The sequence below is a fragment of the Alternaria conjuncta genome (genome assembly GCF_024043145.1).
Source record: "Alternaria conjuncta strain BMP 0040 chromosome Unknown scaffold_7, whole genome shotgun sequence".
Lineage (NCBI taxonomy): Eukaryota > Fungi > Ascomycota > Dothideomycetes > Pleosporales > Pleosporaceae > Alternaria > Alternaria conjuncta.
In genome coordinates, this window is record NW_026250096.1 from 1,703,906 (window position 1) to 1,724,962 (window position 21,057).

The 21,057-nt window shown below is 51.6% G+C and overlaps 7 protein-coding genes across 7 annotated transcripts; 3 read left to right on the forward strand and 4 right to left on the reverse strand.

The window, feature by feature from the left end:
- Positions 1–925: 925 nt before the first annotated feature.
- Positions 926–1,258, forward strand: J4E85_005690 (uncharacterized protein; the record flags this gene model as incomplete). The annotated part of the gene is made up of 2 exons (XM_051469933.1): positions 926–1,150; positions 1,211–1,258. 2 exons carry the CDS (start codon positions 926–928, stop codon positions 1,256–1,258), a joined length of 273 nt encoding a protein of 90 aa, XP_051326764.1.
- A 2,361-nt stretch (positions 1,259–3,619) lies between these two features.
- Positions 3,620–5,757, reverse strand: J4E85_005691 (uncharacterized protein; the record flags this gene model as incomplete). The annotated part of the gene is made up of 2 exons (XM_051469934.1): positions 3,620–5,503; positions 5,617–5,757. 2 exons carry the CDS (start codon positions 5,755–5,757, stop codon positions 3,620–3,622), a joined length of 2,025 nt encoding a protein of 674 aa, XP_051326765.1.
- Positions 5,758–5,992: 235 nt separating this feature from the next.
- On the forward strand, positions 5,993–7,558 carry J4E85_005692 (uncharacterized protein; the record flags this gene model as incomplete). The annotated part of the gene is made up of 2 exons (XM_051469935.1): positions 5,993–6,012; positions 6,067–7,558. 2 exons carry the CDS (start codon positions 5,993–5,995, stop codon positions 7,556–7,558), a joined length of 1,512 nt encoding a protein of 503 aa, XP_051326766.1.
- A 412-nt stretch (positions 7,559–7,970) lies between these two features.
- J4E85_005693 (uncharacterized protein) lies at positions 7,971–9,431 on the reverse strand (the record flags this gene model as incomplete). The annotated part of the gene is made up of 2 exons (XM_051469936.1): positions 7,971–8,770; positions 8,822–9,431. The coding sequence occupies 2 exons, from the start codon at positions 9,429–9,431 to the stop codon at positions 7,971–7,973; spliced, it is 1,410 nt and encodes a 469-aa protein (XP_051326767.1).
- A 434-nt stretch (positions 9,432–9,865) lies between these two features.
- Positions 9,866–10,969, reverse strand: J4E85_005694 (uncharacterized protein; the record flags this gene model as incomplete). The annotated part of the gene is made up of 1 exon (XM_051469937.1): positions 9,866–10,969. The coding sequence occupies one exon, from the start codon at positions 10,967–10,969 to the stop codon at positions 9,866–9,868; it is 1,104 nt and encodes a 367-aa protein (XP_051326768.1).
- A 6,329-nt stretch (positions 10,970–17,298) lies between these two features.
- J4E85_005695 (uncharacterized protein) lies at positions 17,299–18,833 on the reverse strand (the record flags this gene model as incomplete). Its single annotated transcript, XM_051469938.1, has 3 exons — positions 17,299–18,138; positions 18,191–18,652; positions 18,702–18,833. The coding sequence occupies 3 exons, from the start codon at positions 18,831–18,833 to the stop codon at positions 17,299–17,301; spliced, it is 1,434 nt and encodes a 477-aa protein (XP_051326769.1).
- Positions 18,834–19,423: 590 nt separating this feature from the next.
- Positions 19,424–19,836, forward strand: J4E85_005696 (uncharacterized protein; the record flags this gene model as incomplete). The annotated part of the gene is given in 2 exon segments (XM_051469939.1): positions 19,424–19,758; positions 19,776–19,836. The coding sequence occupies 2 exon segments, from the start codon at positions 19,424–19,426 to the stop codon at positions 19,834–19,836; spliced, it is 396 nt and encodes a 131-aa protein (XP_051326770.1).
- Positions 19,837–21,057: the final 1,221 nt, after the last annotated feature.

The window sequence follows — 21,057 nt, forward strand, 5'->3', positions numbered from 1 at the left end:
AAGTTCATCTGGCAACCGTGAAAACATGCGCTTGTACTGGATGACTTTTGCTTCTTTCAGGCGGTCGGGGAGGCGCCAAGGCGATGGGGATGCTGTCGGTGAGGCTGGTCGACGAGGCTGTCGTTTCGCTGAGTTCCTCCCGTGCCACTCGGGAAACTTCAGAGATTGCTTCTTTCGGGCGGTCGATGAGATTGACGCTGCTTACCTAGGTAGGTAGGTACGTCCACGGGTGGTGTACCCAGGTGGAAAGGCAATTCCTCATCGAGCTTAGCGTAGACGTCGAGTGGCATGCGGGAGGCGGCAACAACGGCTGCACCCCACCGTGACATCTACCCCCACCACACCACCCCAGGGTAGATCCGCTACTTACATCAGCGACTAACACAGATAGCTCCAGAATGCAGCAGATTGACCGCTCTCTGATTGCGGATTATCACCATATCCGCTGTAGTTCTTTTCCCTGATGAGGCTAGAGGGGCCAATGCACCCTTAGGAGAATCAGGTACCGAATGTGCGAAACATCGAAGCACGGTTCGCTCCAGTGTGTCGTACCTCACCCTACTACCCCAACGCTTCTGACACTATGCAAAAGACAAAGTGGTCTCGTGAAAGGTTGCGCTTGGCACTCAACATGCTCTCAGCAACTGTCGGTCTGGCATTCTTGCACGTTCCATCGGACGATCTCCTGTGTCCTCACCGGACTGTATGAGACCAGCGCGAAAAAGAAGCAAGAAAGAAGACCTCAGAGCAGAAGAGACACGATGTTCAGCACGTCGAAGATGTGTATATAAGACCTCACATCCTCGACTCCAAGTCTAATCATCAGCTCATCACGACAATCACTACAACAAGCATCTTCACTTCCACAACACCACTCACTCTTACAACTTCCAATCGTTCTTTCGATCCCAACAACAACTTCAACATGCAGTTCTTCATCACCATCCTCTCCCTGGCTGTCGCCGTCTCCGCTGTTCCCCAAGGCAACGGCAACGGAAACGTTGTCTGCAAGGGCGGAAACGAGAAGGCAGTCTGCTGCGCTGCCAAGGATACGCTCGTCGGCGCCCTTGAGTGCGTCACTCTTCCTATCAGCGTCCAACAGCCTGGCTGCGATGGTAGCATCCGCTGCTGTGACACCGACGCCCCGGCGGTAAGTCATCCCCTTTCACGCTCGCCTCCATCAACTCATACTAATCTGCAACACCAATAGGGCACTATCGTCAACATCCAGGCTCTCAACTGCGCCAGCGTCGCATAAACGATCCGCTTACACATTTCGAGGCATGGAACCATTTTTCAGGGGACGGGGATGGAAGCTACAGGAGGACTGTTCGCAGGGGCTTCTTTGGATTTCTACTTTGCTCATTCTGGGTCTTCCGATGATTTCTTCTCTTTCTTTGGAGGACCGCTTTATGAAGTGGTGTCTCAACTCTTGGGCGTTCAATTTTAGACACAGGCTAGATGTTTTGGTGATTAGTAGAAAATGCGATTCATGATCAAACCACAAATCTGTTCCACTGCTCAAGAGCTCGATGCCTCATTCACAAGTATACACAGCTAATGATGGCTGGTCAATAGACATCGAACCAACCTTGAGGATTGAGGAGATGCCTAACTCAATGTCAACGATGAGGCAGTGCAGCAGAAGTCCTTTTTGAAACGGTGTTTGCGCCATACAATGCTGGCAAAGATGACAGCGTGCAAGGTTACACAAACCCCGCACTTCACTGTTGCGGCGCGGCAAGCGCTTATCTATCACTGACGCGACATCTGCTGCTGTACATATACACTCACCCGCCGAAATGTCACGAAGTAGTCAAAGGTTAAGGCATCTACAGAAAAGACATCTAAATAGCATTCTGGCAAAGAAAAATTGCCACTCAATCAGGAGGTAAGGCTGAATTACTACCTGAACAAGCAGCACAGCAGTCGGAGTAACAAGACCGCAGCAGTCCCGCGATCCCAACAAGCCTTCAGACCTGCACTCGCAAGCGATTAGATCTCCTCAGCATAGATGAGAGGCATGCATCCGGCTCAAACATCTCGCCCCCTTCCGAGACGCGCGACCGGCAACTGAAATGCTCCCTCAGAGACGTGCGCGCGATGGAATTGATTCGCAAAGCTCCCATTCTTCCTGGTACCATGGATGCTGCTGTCGTCCACCTCACAATAGCAGTTCGTGCTGCCAAAATACAAGCTGGTGATGCATTGGAAATAGCGATTGCAGCTCTCAAGAATCTGAAGATCGCAACACTCATGAAAGCGGCAATGGAATGGATAAAGCAGTACCCCTGGGAAACTGCTGCACTCATTGTTCCTGTAGTTCTCATGGCATGTACGTCTGCCTTCTTGGGGCTCATTGGGTTTACAGCCGGTGGTGTCGCCGCAGGTACGGCACTTTTGAGAGTCAACTCTTTATCCGTGACGCTGAGACTAACATTCGCCTAGGGAGTATTGCAGCGAGTATTCAAGCTGGTATTGGAAGCGTCGCGGCTGGATCTGTGTTCGCGACTCTGACTAGCGCGGCGATGGCGGGATATGGTGCGCCTATCGTTCTGGGTGGTGTCTGGGGTATTAGTAGCGTTTTGTGCTGGGGTTTTGCGGCTTGGAAGAGGTGGATGGAAGGCTCGAGCCACGCAGATCATACTGAGCAAGGGAACAATCGTGCTGAAGATAAGAGCACGGAGACTATTCCTCTCAGATTACGTCTTGAACACTCGCAAGACTCAGGACAACATTTTGGTGCCGAACGGGTATCTCATTAGCGTGATGGGGAGGTACTTTTCTCTCATCGTTCTTCATCCACATGTTCAGCCTTGTCATCTCAGCCGTGTTATCCTCCTTGCTCTTCCGCGCTAGAGATTGCAGTGCAGTGCCGTAAGCTAACCCCCTCTAGAGAATGGCTACCTGCCCATCTCATACCTTAATTAGTCGCACAGATATATATTCTACCTACTCAGCCTTTCTCTCGACGTGCACCCGTAAACTGAACGATGTCATGATATTGTCGCGATGTGACCACCTTGACAGTGATAGCTCGCCCTTCCCCTAACAAAGAACAGGGGCAAAAACAATACACTGGCGGGAGATAAGTGCTTGGTGTGGTGAGACGATGGGATGAAAGTCGAAGCTGTGAACAACAGTGGACATACTCACTCCCCCAGACCCTGCACCAATCCAGCAAGTCTCGCTTAAGCCATCGATTGCAGTGACATTCAAACATTACGATGCATCACATAAATCCCACGTGTTCTGGCGACTTTTGTACCAAGTCTCGGAGAAAACGTGACAGCAGTCCCGATTAGGCAAGTTTTGGCTTGGCGTGGATTTCAGCAAATAGCACCAATGACTTGGTGAACTTGCGTGAAGCTGCGACCCAGCGCCTGCTCTCCGCCACAGCCACCACCCGAACAGACATAGTCCAGCGAAGTATCTTGAATGAAAAGGATCACATAAACCGTACGCGACACCACAGCATGAAATAGTGATGATAACATGACTTTTATATTCTATGCATTGAATTCCCGGTATATCATCCCAAGAAACAGATCCAAACGCCGATCATGCATTCATAACCTCCCATTCCTTTTTCCATATTCCCACCCTTACGCATCGATATCTAATCCACATACTCAGACCGCACCTTCTTCGCCCTCCTCTTGTTGGCCTTGAAGTGCTTCTTGCTATTCATCTTCATCTCAGTGGGGTCGACATCTGCCTCGAGCGCAGCAACCATCTTGGCTTTCCTACCACTCAGCTCCTTGCCCTGCTCACTGTACTTGTAGTGGAAAGGCTGGTTCACTCTGCCCATACCTTGTCCGGGGCCGAAGAAACGCTTGTCCATGCGTTGTGTCTTCTCTCCCTGGACGGGTACGCCGACATCGAGCTCGTCGTCCATCAGCGACATGTCATCGTCTAGCGCACCGGCGAGGGAGGTGTTGCCGGGAAGAGATGCGAGAGGGTGATGTCGGCGCTTGGCGGGAAGATGGTCGACGTCGTAGAGTTCGCGGTTGAAGTGCTTGGGGTCTAGCGGTGGGTCGGTGGGTGGAGGGTGGCAGAAGAGAATCTTGCCCTTGACGTAGTCTTTGAGGATGTATCGCGCCGCTCGAGACTCGTCTGGCTGACCAAGACCCTGGGTGGAGAAGCCTCTGGCGATAGCGTAGGCACGTAGAATTTCTTCGGATGTCAGAATACCAGTTCCGCCTTCCTCCATAGGTCGGGGGTGGATCTTCATTCCGTAGAGCGCTTCAAGGAAGGGTTGCGGAATGCGACGTGCGACAAGACCCGCGGGACCAGTGTACTCGCGAAGTTGATCGATTGGAAGTACACCAGCACACACGAGCTCAGCTTTGGTTGTGGCGAAGTTGGGGAACACTAGACCAGGACAATCGCAGAGCATGACCTTGTCGCTGAGATGGATGGTCTGGAAATGCTTGGTCTTTCCGGGTGTTGCAGAAACCGACACCTTCTTTGCGCCAATCAACGCGTTGATCGTGGACGACTTTCCGACGTTGGGGTAACCGACCAGACCGATTGAAGTCTTTCGCGGCTCGCCGTTTGGTCCGGTATCAACATCAGGCGCATGTTGGAGGAACAGGGCTTCAAGGTCCTCTGTTGTCAATATTCGCGTGCGCTCGTCGCCGTCCGACTCTGCTTGGCTCGCGCCCGGTACGTCGACTGTCTCTTCGTCCACCCACTTTTCCTTCTCTTCCTGCTTGTCTTGCAGGTCAATCTTCTTGGCTTCTTTTGCGAGCTTGTCGTCTTCTTCCTCAAAGTCTTCGCCTTCGTCAGTCACAAGCTCGTCAGAGTCGCCGGCATCGTCCGACTCGTCGTCGCTTGCCTCCAACTCAGCACGAGCCTCGTTCATCTCTTTGGCGAGTTCAGCCGAGAAGAACTTGTAGTTGATGCCAGCTTCGGTGAAGTAGTCGGCCCATGCTTTCCGTTGCTCCAGCGTCATCATATCCGCCTTGTTGACCAGCAGCAAGTTGTTCTTCTTCGGGTCCACCTCTTTGACGTAGTCCTCCAAATCCTCTGATCGGAACATGAGCGGGTTACGGGCGTCCACAATCTGCACGACCAGATCTGACCGTTCAATAACACGCCACAATTGCCTCCAGACTTCGAGATTGCGCTCGAACGGTGTGAGGAGAAGATCGTTGTTCTCTTGCAGCTCCGCCAAGCCTCTTCGCCACTGTAGCAACGACGCCCTCTCCTTCTCGTCCAACTCTTGTGGTGTAGTGTCTTTGTCCCAGTGAGGTCGCCTCGGTACAGTCAGTCGGTTCCTGTTCTCCTTGTGCTTCTTAGTGACGTTGCGCTCCTCAAGCGGCGAGAGGAGGTACGGGTTCTTCTGGTCCTTGTGGATAATCTTGACGTTGTTCATCTTCTCGGCGGTGAAGTCGGTACCGGCCAACTCTGCCGTGGAAAGAAAGTCGTCGAGGGCGCCTTGTTCGGTGACGGAGCGCATCTTCATGTACGACGCCTCTTTCTTCTCGTTGGTGATGTACTGGGGGATGTTAGTAAGGGTTTGGTCGCGTGCTCTACCGGGTGCCACTCATTGCGCGATGTTCCTACGCGTGCGCAGACATCCAGAGCAAAGTTGTAGTATGGATAACACACCTTCTCGCCATTCTGACCGGTTCGCTCGATACCGGCGTTGAAGTTGCCCTTGCGCAGATTGTCGCCCTTTCCCTTGCTGAACCTGTCGTTCATCAGGCTGTTACCCAGCCCGACGCTCTTCTTGGATTTCGCGAGCACCATATTTGCGGTTGGAAGTGGTGTATCGCGTGGTTTGTGGTGTTTTTGGCCCAAATAGAGGGGTGGGTGGAAAGAGAAAGTTGCGACGGAAGTTGCCCCACCACGTCATTCACCGAGTGCCTCGCTAAATTCTTTTTCTGAGAAGACCCTTTTGTAAGCGCGCCTTCCCCAGACTTCCACAACAGCACACTCGCCACTGCCGTAGCAAGCAACCTCAACTCTCACATAAGCCGCCAAGATGCCTCGCCGAAAGTTCATGTGAGTCGAGAATTGTGAAGGCGCGTCTGAAGTACCCCGCTAACCCCGCGACAGCGATAAGAAGAACGCGACCAACTTCCGTCTCGTCCACCGCGCCCAGAATGACCCCCGAATCCACGACGAAGATGCCCCGCAGATGGTCTTTGCCGAGAGGGCCGCGCCGAACCAACGCGATACCGACGAGCCCGCAGGAAGTTCGCGTGCGTCGCAATACTCAGCCGCGACGGGACGCAGCAAGATCAAGTCGAGACGCGAACTAGAAAGCGAATATGGCGCCCAAGTGCGGAAGAACGAGGGTGAAGCCGCCAACTATGGCATATACTACGACGACACCGAGTACGACTACATGCAGCACATGCGCGACCTGGGCTCTGGCAGCGGCGACTCGTACTTCATCGAGCCTAAAGCGGAGAAGAAGGGAAAGCAGAAGATGGATTTGGCGGATATGCTGCGCGACGCATCGCTGAACGACAGCAGAAGCCAGGCCGACCTCAGCGTGAGCAGCAACATCAGCAGCGCGAGCGAATTATTCGGAGAAGACATGGCACCCTCAGAGTTCGTGCGCAAGACAACCTACCAAGACCAGCAGAACATCCCCGACGCCCTCAAGGGCTTCCAACCAGACATGGACCCGCGCCTACGCGAAGTGCTCGAAGCGCTCGAAGACGAAGCCTACGTCGAGGACGACGAGGACATCTTCAACGAACTCGCCCAAGACGGCTTCGAAGTCGACCAACGAGAATGGGACAGCGCCGACCTCTTCGACGACGAGACCGACGACAGAGACCCCATGGACCGCTTCCTCTCTGAAGAAGACCCAGGTTGGGAAACCGACGACACGATTAAAGCCTCCTCCCCCAAGCTGCGCGCTCAGAAACCTTCCAACAACGACCCCACAGACCCATCCTCCCTTCCCGCTCCGGACGAAGCGCCCGCCCCCGCCGACGCAGCAGACATGGCGTACCTCGATGAATTCAAAAAGTTCAAACAAGACGTCAAAGCCGCTAAACCAACCCCTGGCAATCCCCGAAACGGCGCCGCTGCCGCAACAGACAACCAATCTTTCATAACAGGCGCATCAGCGCTAACAGCCGGCGGCCGCAGAAAGAAGCGCAAAGGCGCCAAAACATCCACATCCGGATACTCCATGTCCTCCTCCGCGCTCCACCGCACAGAAGGCCTCACACTGCTCGACCAGCGCTTCGATAAAATTGAAGAAGAATACGCTGACGACGATGGCTTCCCTGAGGACGACTACGGCTACGACGACTCTGCTTCCATGGTTAGCGGCATGTCAAAGATGAGCGGCATGAGCAAGATGAGTGGTATGAGTGGGTGGTCAAGTAGTGAGGCACCACCGCTACGGGGCGATTTCGACAGCATCATGGATGACTTTCTGGGGAGCCATCATACTGCTGGAAAGAGTGGGAGGAGGGTTAAGAAGGGGAAGCAGCAGAGTGGCATGGAGCAGTTGGATGAGGTCAGGAAGGGGCTGGGTGCGCCGAAGGTCAAGCCGCAGGATAGGTTTAGTGTGTTGAAGGTCTAGGGAGGAGGGATCTTCTTTTCTCTTGCGTTATGATATAGACGACTTCATGCATTTGCTGGCGTTTGGGAGGGTGGGTAAAAGGGATCTGCGTCATAGGCTGGGACATGTTATACCCGTATTGCAAGTATACAGTGGAATGAAGAGATGAACGGAGAATACATTGCCAAAGTCTTAGCCTAGGTTCTTCAAGATGTAGACAGACAGTGAATGCCGACCATCTATCTCTTGAAGGACCTAGACTAAGACTTTGACAATGTACCCTTCAGCGTTCTCATTTATTCGTTGATCTCATACACATCGTGACACCTCTTGTTCGTTCCTTTTCCATACCATACCACGTCCAGAAGCTGATGTGGAATTCTCTATCCTTCGCTTCACTACCATACAACACGCTGTCTCGCCCAAGCAGGCCCTAAGCCTTAGGCTCAACACTACTCTGCGCAACACCTTTCTGAAGCGCCTTTTTGCTAACAAGCCTAAACCCACCAACCAACATAAGCGCCGCGAGCGAGCCCAGAACAACAGCCAGTGTGACAAAAGCACCGATAACACCACCAACAGCAGGCGAGATATCGCTGCTGCCATTTCCACTCTGCTGCGCAGTAGTAGCGCCGTTGTCCTTGACAAACGCAGCGCAAGAACCAGCAGTGTTACCACACTTAGTGCACCACTGCTCCGTAGTCGTAATAGCAAACTCATTCAGCTTATCCTGGAACGTGGTCCACGAGATAGCGTTCTCGCTTCCGCCGAAAAGAGGGAAGACAGTGGGTTCACTGGTGTTGCTAGCCGTGCCGTTGTGGAACAGGAAGCGGACTTGCAGGTCGTCTCCGTTGGGGAAACCGGAGTCGACATTCGCGTTGGTGAAGAGCTCAAAGACCATGGAGCTAGCGTAGTCGACAACGCCGGTGAAGTCGTCGCTGACCTTTTGCAGGTCGGCGAGACCGAAGAAGGACATGAAGGTAGCGTAGGCGCCGAACTGGATGCCGAACTTCTTGGAACCAGAGGTGCTGATAATGTTGTTCATGTATTCCAGGATTTCTCCCGCGAGTTGCATGCCGGCAACTGCGCGCATGTTGTCGCTGGCGTTGTAGGCGAGACCCCACTCGTGGGCGTCGGCGAGAGTGCGAAGTTCGGTGAGGGTGGTGTTGGTCAGGGCGTCGGAGTTGGGGATGCTGGAGTTGTGGATCTCGGCTACGTGGATGGTGTCGTAGACTATTGACATGCGTTAGTTGTGAACATGAAGGCGGATTAGGATATGCATACCGACGTAGGCGTTCTTGAAAGACACCTGCTCATCGCTGACCACGCCGTTCATTGAGGGAACAATGGAAGAGTAGAAGTCCTTGGAGCTGGACGCAAGGCTCTTGTACGCCTCACTGTCGAAGTAGGAGTTTGAGCTGGTCTTTGCGTTCTGGCAGCTCGACGCATCCTGCAGCCAGCCATTGTCCTCGGAGCCAGAGCCAGTCTCAATGGTGTTGACTGGGATGAGCTGGTAGCCATCCATTGGCGCTTGTACGCTCTGGCCATTGGCAAGAGTCTGAACCGTCTGGACAGGAGGGTAAAGTCCCTGGAGGAAACCCATGGCCGAGTTCTGGAGGACATTGTCGACCGGTGCTTGAACCTGAAGCTGGGACAGCTTGACTTCATCCTCGTTGATACCGTGGATCTTGGAGTCGCCAGACAGGTAACGTGAGCGGTAGTACTGGCCGGATGTGTAGACCTGTTCGTAACCAAGAGCAGTCAAGTTGGTAGGAGCAAGAGCTTTTGGTGTACGGTCGCCATGGCGGTGGAAGATGTAAGCTCCAAGGACGGTCTCAGCTGCCTCGGCACCGGCGAGCATAGAGAGAGCGGAAAGCGCGACGACAGACTTCATGATGGTCAATTGAACGCTTGTCAACGAAGGAAGCTGTTCAAGGAAGTGAGTGAAGCAATTGAACCCAGGGCAAAGCGGCGAATCTCACGAGCAGAGGTGGGATGGGGAAAGAGTAAAGGCGGACGTCAGGAGGGACTTATACCAGCTATCTCGCTGCATGCCCCGCTGAGTAAGTAAACCAAGCTCGGGATTAAGCTACAGCAGCTAGATAGCATGAGCCATCCGCCCAATCCGACGAGTAAACAGCTCATGGTGTAGCGGGGCGCTTGCCTGACAAGCATGGTTCTTTCCGAATCTCGCAGTTCGGGAGGGGCAGGTGTAAGTGGGGGTTAGAGCGACCCACTGCCCGCGACAAGCTTTTTCCGCGCACAAGGTATCTTTGGCCGAGAATGACAGTCGCGCTGAATAAGTAGTAGTCAGAATGACGGTATCAATCATCTGTCGCGGCCGTAGAGTATCTCGCAGACGCCGCCAATTGGCACATCCATCACGGCATCTGTTCCCGTGCTCCAGAAGCCTTTCCAGTCCACTTCATCTTGTGCGCTAAACTGATATGCCGAGAAAGAGCTTCGTCGGCTGGGAGGAGCACTGGCTCTAGTGCCTTTTTCCTTGTCCTTGTCGTGTAGCTTGTCTGTGACTAGCACCGGGTCGCGTACTATCTGCCCAGTCATGCGATCGACAACGGCTATCTGTGCGCATTCATCGACGAGGTTCTCGCAGCTGCTTAGCGGTAGTGTGAGGTAGCGCGTGTTGTAGCTTGCAAGGGCAACGTAGATGTAGATGACTAGCACCACCAGCCAGCATGGCACCGCGAGCGCCCACCACCGGTTCGGGTAGTAGTGGATGCCCATCTGGTGCAGCATCGGAGCTGGTACATATGCCCAGAGGATGTACATCAGGAATGCGGCGGAGCTGCCCAGGTACAGTGCAAAGCCATAGTATTCGTATGTAGGCACTTTCGGCGAGGCCCGGGGTACCGTCGGCGCATGCCGTGCCGAGCTCGCGAGGTTCGTGGGTGTGCTTGTGCCTGTGGTATGCGAGCCAGCTCTAGTATATCCTTCAACATCCGACGAGTCTGGGGTTGTGGGTCTCGAGGTTGGGCGGCTGAAGGCGGGGCGAAGTAGCGAGGTCAATGATGGAGACGGCGGTAGCGGGGTCGGAGGCCTGTTGTAGAAGGGCGGGAACAGCGCTGTCGCAGTATGTCGCGGGAGGTGACTATACGATTTAGAGGTCTGTAATGGTCGAGACGTAGGCGCTGGCTCCTCCTCGTCCTCTTCATCTTCGCTGACTACGTCCTCCACCATGAAAGGATCCTCGTCTTCATCTTGGTTATCCTCTACAGAGGCCGCCTCGGAGAGAGCGCTATTCGATATTGGCGATAGAGGAGTTGCTCCTGGACGAGTCGCCGAGCGTGGAGGGGATGCTATGGCACTGTCATCGCGACTTTGACCATCAAATGACGTCAAGGTAGGCAAATTGGGCGTAGACTTCGAATAGAAACCCGAAGGAAGGGACTCCCCTCTACTGTGGGGTGGCATGTCGTTGAAGTGTGGTTTGGCGCGAAGTGAACCTCATACATTGATCGCGTGCTTGAGCCTCTCAATTACGCGTTCGCGCTAGCGGAACCATCCCGCACCTGCCCTGCCCTGGAGGCTGGCAGCTATCAGCTCCATGTAACAAAATCATCTCATCTCCAGTCTAACATCAACTTCACAGATGGCTCCAAAAACCCCCAACGACGGCTTCTCCAAGGACTCTCTAGCTAATAAAACTAAGGAGACGCGACACTTGCTTCTCTCAACATGCTCCGGTCGACTGATAAGACCCACGATCCGCAAATTGCACCTCCCTCTGGACGAGAATCAACGCCATAAGCGCAGACTCCCTGCGAACCGGCCCACAATGGAAAGACTGCAAGGGAGGCATTACAGATGGTGCTTCAACGTCTGTTCGGGCTGTCTTTGTCAGCATCGCTACTATCGCGGCTTCCTCGTCCAGTCACCTACATCGCTGCAAAGCGCGTCGTCTTTTCTGACGAAGCAGACACGTAACAATGAGGATGAACATCGGTATACATGCTGCGAGAAGAGCGAGAACGGAGATTGTGTTGTCTTTTGACCAGGTCATCATTAGATGTGCGCGTTGGTGAGTGCATCAACGTCTTCGCTGGTCTATCATATATGCTGGGAAAGCAGATTCCTGCCATAGTCCTCTTGTTCAGATTTGACGAAAGCAGCTGGTGTTTAGGATTTCAGCTTCGCGTTGTGATACAGATCAGGCTAGGTGTGGTGCAATCCTATGTGGCAGAGGCTAAGCGTGCCGGAAACCTCAATGCAAGAGGCTACACGCGTTAGAATCTCGAATTGATGAGGCTTGGCATGCCGGACTCTGATTTGAAAGAGACTGCATGTGCCGGAATCTGAACTGAGCAGGCGCAGTCGTTGCAATTTCGTCGAATCAACCACCAGTGTGAGCTTCAAACCAGATTCTGCTTTACACTTTGCATACATCGGTAAGTAATGCAGACGCCATTGGTCCGGCATGCATTCACGAGGTGGCTGAGTTCAGATTTCGCCAACAGGGTTGGCAGGCGCCATTCACGTGATGTCGTCACTCACTGAACGGGCAAGTGCCCCGCTATCAGCCTGGTCCTCGAAACATTACTCTTCTCATCCTCATATTCACACTCATTATGATACTTCCTCGGACTTCGATGCTCCACATTCTCTGAAATCTCACTTCACTGAACGTAACCATGCCGGAGAACAGATACTCACCACGCATCGCGGAGCATACATGGGACCTCCACAAAGCAATCATTTTACACTTGTATTGCTCGGAGAACAAGCCTTTAACGGCTCCAGGTGGAGTCCAGGATATATTGAACGCTCAGTACGGTTTCATGGCAACGTAAGTGCATAATAAGGTATTTCCTAGGTGGCAGTGGCACATGTTGACTCATCGATAGCAAAGCACAATACGAAACGAAGCTGAGAAAATGGAGAGTCCATAAATATGGAGCAGCACATGATCGTCGTCGTCACGCTTCGATGCTCAACGACCAGGAAATGGATGGTCTCAATATGGAGCGGCAATTCATAGCGCCTAACAACAGCCCTCGCAGCCTTGCGATAAGGACCTCTTCTTCACAACACCATAACCTGCCGCCCGCTCGAATCAGCCCCCGAGCGCCCAGCATCGTCCCATCGACATCAAGCAGCCTATGGCACGACATCTCGTCGGTCTCAATGACTAGCGTTACGTTGCCATCCCCAGTGTCTCGCCGCGGAGCTGGATCATTGTTTCCCCAGAATCATGGATCACCTCAGCATGCGACTTCAAGCGTATATGGGGTGTGCGACTCCGCCTGGAGCGTCCTAGACAACTTTCCATCACGTACGACGGACCTGTTGAGCGACCTTGCTATACCGGATTTCGCGACTTCAATGATACCCGTTATCTTGCGCTTGTTCCCAAAGGCTTCATCAAATGGTCATATCATTCTTCTCGGTGACAGTACTGCGGTTGAATCTGCAATAGTGGGGATGTCTCGTCCGGGCGCGCTGCCCCTTGTGCGCGGACTGAGCATCGATCATCAGCTCATTTATATGATCATGAACTATTTGATCAACCACGATGATGTTGTCCGTACTCTCGAAAAGCCGAAGACAAAGCTCGACCACATCTTCGAGGCAGGAATAACGTACTGCTTCTCGCTTGGACCAGAATTTATGAGCAGTGTTATCAAATCCACTCCATCGCCATTCGGTCTGGCATTGACACAGAGCGTGCTCCGAGCAGCGCTATTCTTAGGGGATGGACCGATTTTGAACGCCATCCTGAGCATGAATCCTGGGGGTCTTGCGAATCGATCTGTGTTACTTGGAGACCAACATTACTATCCATTGCAGTACACAAGCCATTATGGGCATATTGACGCAACGCGAGTTCTTCTTGATCATAATGCTGACCCTAATTGGGGAAGGAACATCTATTTCCTTAACGAGATCTGCGCCTTCCCACGCACCCAAGATCCCAACGCCGAAGCACGATTCCAGATCATACGGCTTTTAATACCTCGCGGTCTAGAAATAGAGCCCGCATCATTAGTGATGCATATGGAACAATGCAGCAAAGATGAACTGAAGTTATTAGTCGAATATTCCTTGGGCAAGAGCTTTGAGGTATTCTTCAATCACCAAGGGCTGCCAATAGCCCTACTACGAGAAGACTGGGACGACTCATTATCGAACACAATCAGTGTGATCATGGAGCGAGCTTCGTCCGCTCATACGGGTAACCAAGAGCTTTGGGAGTCGGTGTTGTCGGCATCATTGTCAGGTGCAGTCCTACGCAGCCATGTATCCGCGGTCGACATTCTGCTTGCGGAAGGTGCGAAACCCAACGTCAACTGCTTGATAAGCGCTGCCCAGTGTAACAACGTGAGGATGCTCGAAGCCTTTCTGGATCGCGGTTTGGACCCTAATGCTCGTTGGTCGATACCACCTTATAATCAGAGACACACATACTACCGAAAATATGACGACAATTGCGAACGCTATCAGGATTCTACTGCATTGGGCGAGTCAATCAAGAACCATTCCCGTGGAGCATTTCAAGTACTTCAAGCGCGCGACTTCATCTCTGAGCTCTCCCACCAGCCGGACGGGTTTGTCTCGGCCTTTGTAGCTGCGTGCGAGGTTGGTGATGTTGTTCTCATCGATCATCTTTTGTCACTGCAAAGCTTCCCACAGAAGCTAGCAGGCATGCAAAAAGCTCTAGAGGCTTCCGTTAGAGAAGGTCAATCGCATGCCGTCGAGAAGCTGTTGTCTGTGGGGATTACGCCGACGATGCGGTGCCTGGAACTAGCAGTCGAGAATAAGCAGCTAGACGCTGTCAGGATTCTCACGAATTCTATGGATGCATTTCGTATGCTAGAGTTGTATGGTCATTATTCCAGGAGCTTCGGTCGTTTCCAAGGGAGAGCTTATGAAAACTTTGCCATCTTTGGAGCCCTTCGGTGGGACAACATAACAGCCATAGGTTGTATACTCTCCATGGAGTATCCCGTCGACACAATCTTTGTGCTGGATCACCACAAGCTCTCAGACTGGAACATGACACCACTATTGTGCCCACCTGGCTACAATTCGTGCTGGCATCTGACACCCCTCAGCGCCGCAATCTTGAAAGGTAACAAAAATGTTGTGAACATCTTGATAGCCTATGGTCTACAAGCCGTGTCCTTCAACTCACAACGTACATCTTACCAAAATCTGTTTCTGACTGAGAGTTGGCAGAACATGACGATTTTGACTCCTCTTGCTGCTGGCGTAATCAGAAATGATGTTCGTCTGATACAAGAGTTGTTGACAATAGGGGCAAATCCTTTCGACAACAGTGCCTTTTATATATGTGCTGTACTCGGCATGACAGACATAGCCACATTGCTGCTCTCTGCTTTCAAGAGTCGATACCCAGAGAGCGAACCATCTTTCGGATGCGACGCCCTATACCAGATCATACGACGTAAGGATCTGCGGCTATTCAGGCTTCTTGCAGCCGAAATCAACATCACTGGGCCTGTTGAGAAAGACCGCGGACCAAGACCTTTCCCCGATCGACGAGCCCCATCTAATTGTATATTCACGAGTCCACTCGGTGAAGCAATACGTCTCCACGCTGAAAGCAACGGTGTTGATGGTGGTACACTTGACTACCTTTTAACCCTAGTCAAGAACTACAATACTGTCGTTTATCGAGACTTAGAGCGCGGCGATATGACAGTCTTACTCTACGCAATCTCGCTTGATTCGCTGAAGACAGTGAAGAAGCTATACAAAGCATGCACACAGGAATCTCGGCCGATCCCACGGAGCATCAATCGGACGCCATTGCAAGCAGCAGCACAGGCCGGAAGCAGAGACACAGTAGCATATCTCCTCAACCAAGGAGCCAAAGCGAACGAACCTCCATCCATCCGAGCAGGAGCAACAGCCCTCCAGCTAGCGGCAATCACGGGTAACATCGCCGTTGCAAAACTCTTGCTAGAGGCGAGCGCCGAAATCAACGCGCCACCAGCCTTTGGTGATGGCAGAACCGCGTTCGAAGGCGCCACGGAGCATGGACGTATCGCGATGATGATCTTTCTCGTTGATGAAGGCGCCGATCTCCTTGCAAATGGCAACGTACAATATCGACGTAGTGTTGTACTTGCAGAAGACAATCGCCCTTGTGTCTCACCTGCGGCCATTATTACCTATACAATTATATGCTCTACAATATATTTTATTTACTCTAGCTAGCTATCTTATAACTCTCTAATCCTCCTTAAAGTTAGTAAGCTTTATATAGTAGCCTGCTAGTATAGTATTAAATTATTCTTATTATAGCTTATTTATAAAGTTAGTATTTACTTTAAGAAATATCTATTTTACTAGTAATAGTATATAGCTAGGTGTCTAAAGTTATTAAAGAAGGCTATTTATAGTAGCCTTCTTAGTAGCTAGAAAAGTCTTCTTAGTAATTATTAATTCTAAAATAAATGTTAGCTATATCTTTAATACTAATACTATAATATACTATAGAGTTAGCTAAGAATAAAAAGATACTCTTTTATATTCTGCATTTATATATTAAGAAAAGAGGTAATAATAAAGAAGAAAAGACTCTTTACTAGTAAAGTAAACTTACTTATAGTAGTTTTTATAGAGTAAAAGCTTTTATAAAAGATGCCTTTAAGTACTATAAAGCTATAGTAGCTAATTTAAATACTTAAGTTTAAAGAAGTAGTAGTAATAATAAAGTCTACTATAGTATGTGCGTTATATAAGTAATAAAGACGTAGTAGTAGTAACTATTTTATATTACCCTTTTCTAACTTAGAGTATAATACATACTCTAGTTCTTCTATCTTGTCTTATAGTACTGTAGTAGCAACGTAAATAAGCAACTTATAACTTCTAAATTCTATATGCACCTATCTAATTAGGTCCTCTCGCGAAAAGAGAAGTATTGTTAACACAAGAGCAGAAGACAATCGCCAATATGCCGCGAAAGATCTCGCAGATAAGCTATTTGCAAGAGCTCTAGCGAGCCAACAAGCGGGCTTCATTGGTATGGGTGAGCCGTGGGCTGGGGCTGAGATGCCAGATTTTGGGACCTTATTCTCATGAACACAACGTTTCTCTTTAGACGGCTTTTCTTTCTTTCTTTGTATGGATTTTGTAATCGATCGTCCGACGTCAGACAAGTTAGTACATCCAAAGTCCTTCTCGCGGGCGTTCCGGAACACTTCTTTCAATTAGACCGACATTGTTTATGACATGATCTCGCCATGCTAAGTAGTAATCTCAATATATATCCTGCCGTTGATCGTCGCCATGCACCTATTCATTCGGACCTAAAGTCCAATAGCTATACCCCGACAAACCCCGGCAATCTTTTTGAGAAACAGTCTCGCTCACACTTCTGAACAGCATTTGACAATGATCATCACCACCGACATTTAGCAATGACTCCATAGAATTACCCTGGCCAAGCATCACTAAAAAAACCCATGCAATCACCGTAAGGACTAACCCTGAGCAGTCATCACCAGCGCCTCTGACTAGTTATCCCGTCTAACAACTACCACTAACCAACCGATAAAACGCGGGCTTTTTGCGCCATGTCTGCAACAACATGGCGTTCCCTCGATCAATCTGCATGAGACTTCTCAATTGAGAAGCTCGACTCGAGATAACGGGCACCAAAATAATCACTCAACATTCAGCACGTGCATCACAGGCAATATGCACAACACCCAGCAGTTTCGCGTGCAAACTCATCATTGCTACGACACTGTCTGATTACCCAAGAAAGCCATCTACAGCTTACTAGCCTCCCCACTCGTCCTGTTAAGGTACAAAGGATCCCTCGGCTCAATGCCATACTGCCTACACAGCTCCTCACCCTTCTTCTGCTGCGCCTCAATCCTCGCCTTATGCGCAAGACCCCTCTTATTCTCATTCTTACCCAGCTGCAACAGATGCACCTCATCCGGCCCATCTACAATCCTCATCGTACGGCCACTCGACCACATCTGCGCAAGCGGAGTATCTTGGCTCACACCCGCACCACCGTAGGCTTGCATAGCCCAATCGATGACCTTGAGGTTGACCTCGGGGACGAGCACCTTGACTTCGGCGATTTCCTTGAGCGCGCCCTTGGCGTTTGTTTCGTCGATCTTGATGGCGGCGTTGAGGACGGAGAGGCGGGCGGCATCGATTTCGATACGGGAGCGTGCGACGCGCTCGAGCATGATGCCGTGTTTGTTGAGGAGCTCGCCGAATGGCTTCTTGCGCTCGTCGTTGATGCGGGCGAGGAACCACTCTAGTGCCTTCTCGGCAGAGCCGATGCTGCGCATAGCGTGGTGAATACGTCCGGGTCCGAGACGGCCTTGGATGATCTCGAAGCCGCGGCCTTCGCCGAGCACCATGTTGCTGGCGGGGACGCGGACGTTCTCAAAGGTCACGTGGCCGTGGCCGTGGGGTGCGTCGTCGAAACCCATGACTGAGAGCATGCGGTGGACTGTTACACCGGGGGTGGTGTTGGGGACGAGGATGACGGATTGTTGCTTGTACTTGTCGGAGTTGTTGGGGTCGGTCTTTCCGAGGACGATGAAGATCTTGCAGCGAGGGTCGCCAATGCCGGATGACCACCATTTCTGAGCGTTGTTAGTAACGTGGTGGGTGAGGGAGGGAGGAAAATGAGCTAACCTGGCCGTTCAGGACGTAATGGTCGCCATCCTTCTTGATAGTCATCTCAATGTTGGTAGCATCACTCGACGCAACCTGAGGTTCCGTCATCAAGAACGCAGAGCGAATCTCGCCCCTCAGCAGCGGGTCCAGCCACTGCCTCTTCTGTGCCTCGGTACCGTACTTGGCAATGACCTCCATGTTGCCAGTGTCGGGAGCAGCGCAGTTGACAGCCTCGGAAGCTGTCCGGCTCTTGCCCAGGTACTCAGCCATGAGGCCGTACTCCAGGTTGCTGAAACCAGCACCCTCCTTGAAGTGTGCCTTGGGCAGGAACATGTTCCATAGTCCAAGCTCTTGTGCCCTCTTCTTCAGGTCTTCGATGATGGATGGATGTGACGAGAAGCGCTCTTGGACAGTCTGGCCGATCTGGCGAACGTATACGGCGTCGGCGGGGATGCACTCTTCTTCAACGAACTTCTCTACCTATGAACATGTCAGCATGTAATCATCCAGAGCTTGCCAAGTCACCTACAAGGTCGAGTGTCTTCGCCGCCCTCTCGCTGACAAAAGGCCGCGCGATGACGGGAATGCGCTGAGAGGCAGAGATATGGCCATCCTTGCTGTTGCTAAGCAGATCGTAGGCGCGGTCGTACGGTACAGACATGATTGCGTACTGTGGAGAGAGGATGAGGTGGAAAGGACGGTTCAGGGAGGAAATCCGGGGTAGTTTAACAAAAGATGCGGAGAGACGACTCGTCCGTGGCTACTGCTTCGGTCATTGATGTTGGGAGAGCTAAGAGTTGCCGAGGTACGGCATGCACCACCTCCGCTTTGGACCTCGTAACTTGGCTGTCTCACACCACGCAGACGTGATGCCAAGGTGTCCGATGGCAAACGTATCTTAGAGAAGGGTATCGTTGGCCGAGGCATTGATGATAGTCATGTCGTTGTGGACGCTGCGGTTGTAGTTGGCGATAGCTGCAATGGACGCGACGCCACCGTTACGCGTGGCGCACAGTCCAACCTCCGCAAGAGGTTATGGAATCGCCAACGTGGTTATTGGAATTCGTACGGGCCATATCAGCACTCATAAAATGGTCGTTAGAGAATTCATTGAATCTATCTAGAGAGGTCATTGACTCCATAATCTTAACAGAAGTATGCATTGACTAGTTGACTCATCGTGCTTCAGCCTACTAGTCGAACACCTAGACACCGCCCAGCAGCCACATCTCCAATCCATGAATACCAGCAATGCCATCGCAGCCAGCCCTCCCCCGCGAGCTCATCGACCAAATCATCACCACCCTCATCACCCTCCATTCCCACGACCCAGCCTACCAATGGACAAACCTGCGCCACATAACCCGGCACCACAAAGCGCACCTCGAGCAACGTTTCCTCGCCCACTGGGTCCCCAAGCTATCATTCGAAATCCCACATGACTATGGCTCATGCCCACTCGTGAAATTCACCGCCCCCACACCACCGCGCACCCTCCAGAAAGATGACTCAAGCAACAACGGCGCAGATATCGTGGTATTCACTGAACGTACCGGTCTCCGTCTCACCGAAATGCCCAACCGCTGGTACGAACACGCCACAGGAAACATCAAAAGACATCCCTGGGAGCAATTCGATTCCAACATCATCGTGCACTTCGGTAACGGCACGTTGAACAAAGGCTACTCAAAAGGCGGTATAAGGAGTGATGTCGTCATCCCCAATCTATGCATCAACACAGATGCTTCGCCGTGGGAATTTTCTTTCGCGTGGAAAGAGCTTTTCACCAGGCTTTTTACCGAGGAAATGGTGATGCGGACATTCCGGGACAAGCTCCTGGGATGGTTTGTACCTACTTTGGGAGGGGATGTAGAGCCGAGGGTGGAGATGGCAGCTATATACCATTATCTGCGTAAACATTTTCATTGGCAGCGGAGGGCTGTGTTGGCGGCTTATCGGAAGTATAAATATCCACTCCGGTGGGATGAAGAATACTGTCGACGTCGTTATCGCGAACAACATACTGAGGGTCGCTGCTACAAAGCGTATTCCTCCAAACGTCCTTTTGACCTCTCACGTTTCGTTCATCAAGGCAGAGAGGAGCTTGGTTTAACTCTTTCCAGCGAACACCATATCCTCGAGGACGAGGAGAGCATGGTGTTTCAAGTCCCTGGTTGGGAGACGTGGAACGTAGGGGATGTAGGACGCATGCGTGTTTATGAAGAGATGGTCGAGGAACGGCAGTTGACGGATATGTGGTTTGGACACCATGATGTTCAGTTGGAGGACTATTGGGAGTCTTATTATAAGAGCTTACTGCAGGTTATGGAGGGAAGGAGAACTATCAGTGATGAGGTGCTCGAGGGGCGTTTGAGAGCCGAGAAGCTGGATCCAGAGGAGTTCTGGATTTCAAGACCAGCCAATGAACGGTTTCCATACCAGTAGTGAAGTGGTTCCGGGAGTCCTTTGTGGTTCTTCCCACGCTGTCTTATCTATGTTACGATGTACTTTGGTTGAGGTTTGAGTGAATGCTGACATTCCATCGGAAATTCTCAGAAGATCACGACTTGAAGTGTAACCTGACCCAATGAATTTTGATAGTCAGCAGTCACTAGTCGTTGGGTCGGAGAGAAACGTGAGCGACTCTATTCTGATTCCACGTCGCAGTTTTGAGATGTAGCTGAAGTCGGATATACGTTGTATAACTCTCACAGCAACGTAGTAGTGAAATGTGAAGGGTGCTACCTCGTACAGCTTGTGATGAGGATAAACCTGTAACGGTGACATAAATCGCAAGGCTATAACGTTGCTCGGTCCTCGTTGCTGGGCTTCAATTCCGGAAGGGTTGCTTGTCGCAGACCGGATCAAACGGGTATGTTGTAGGA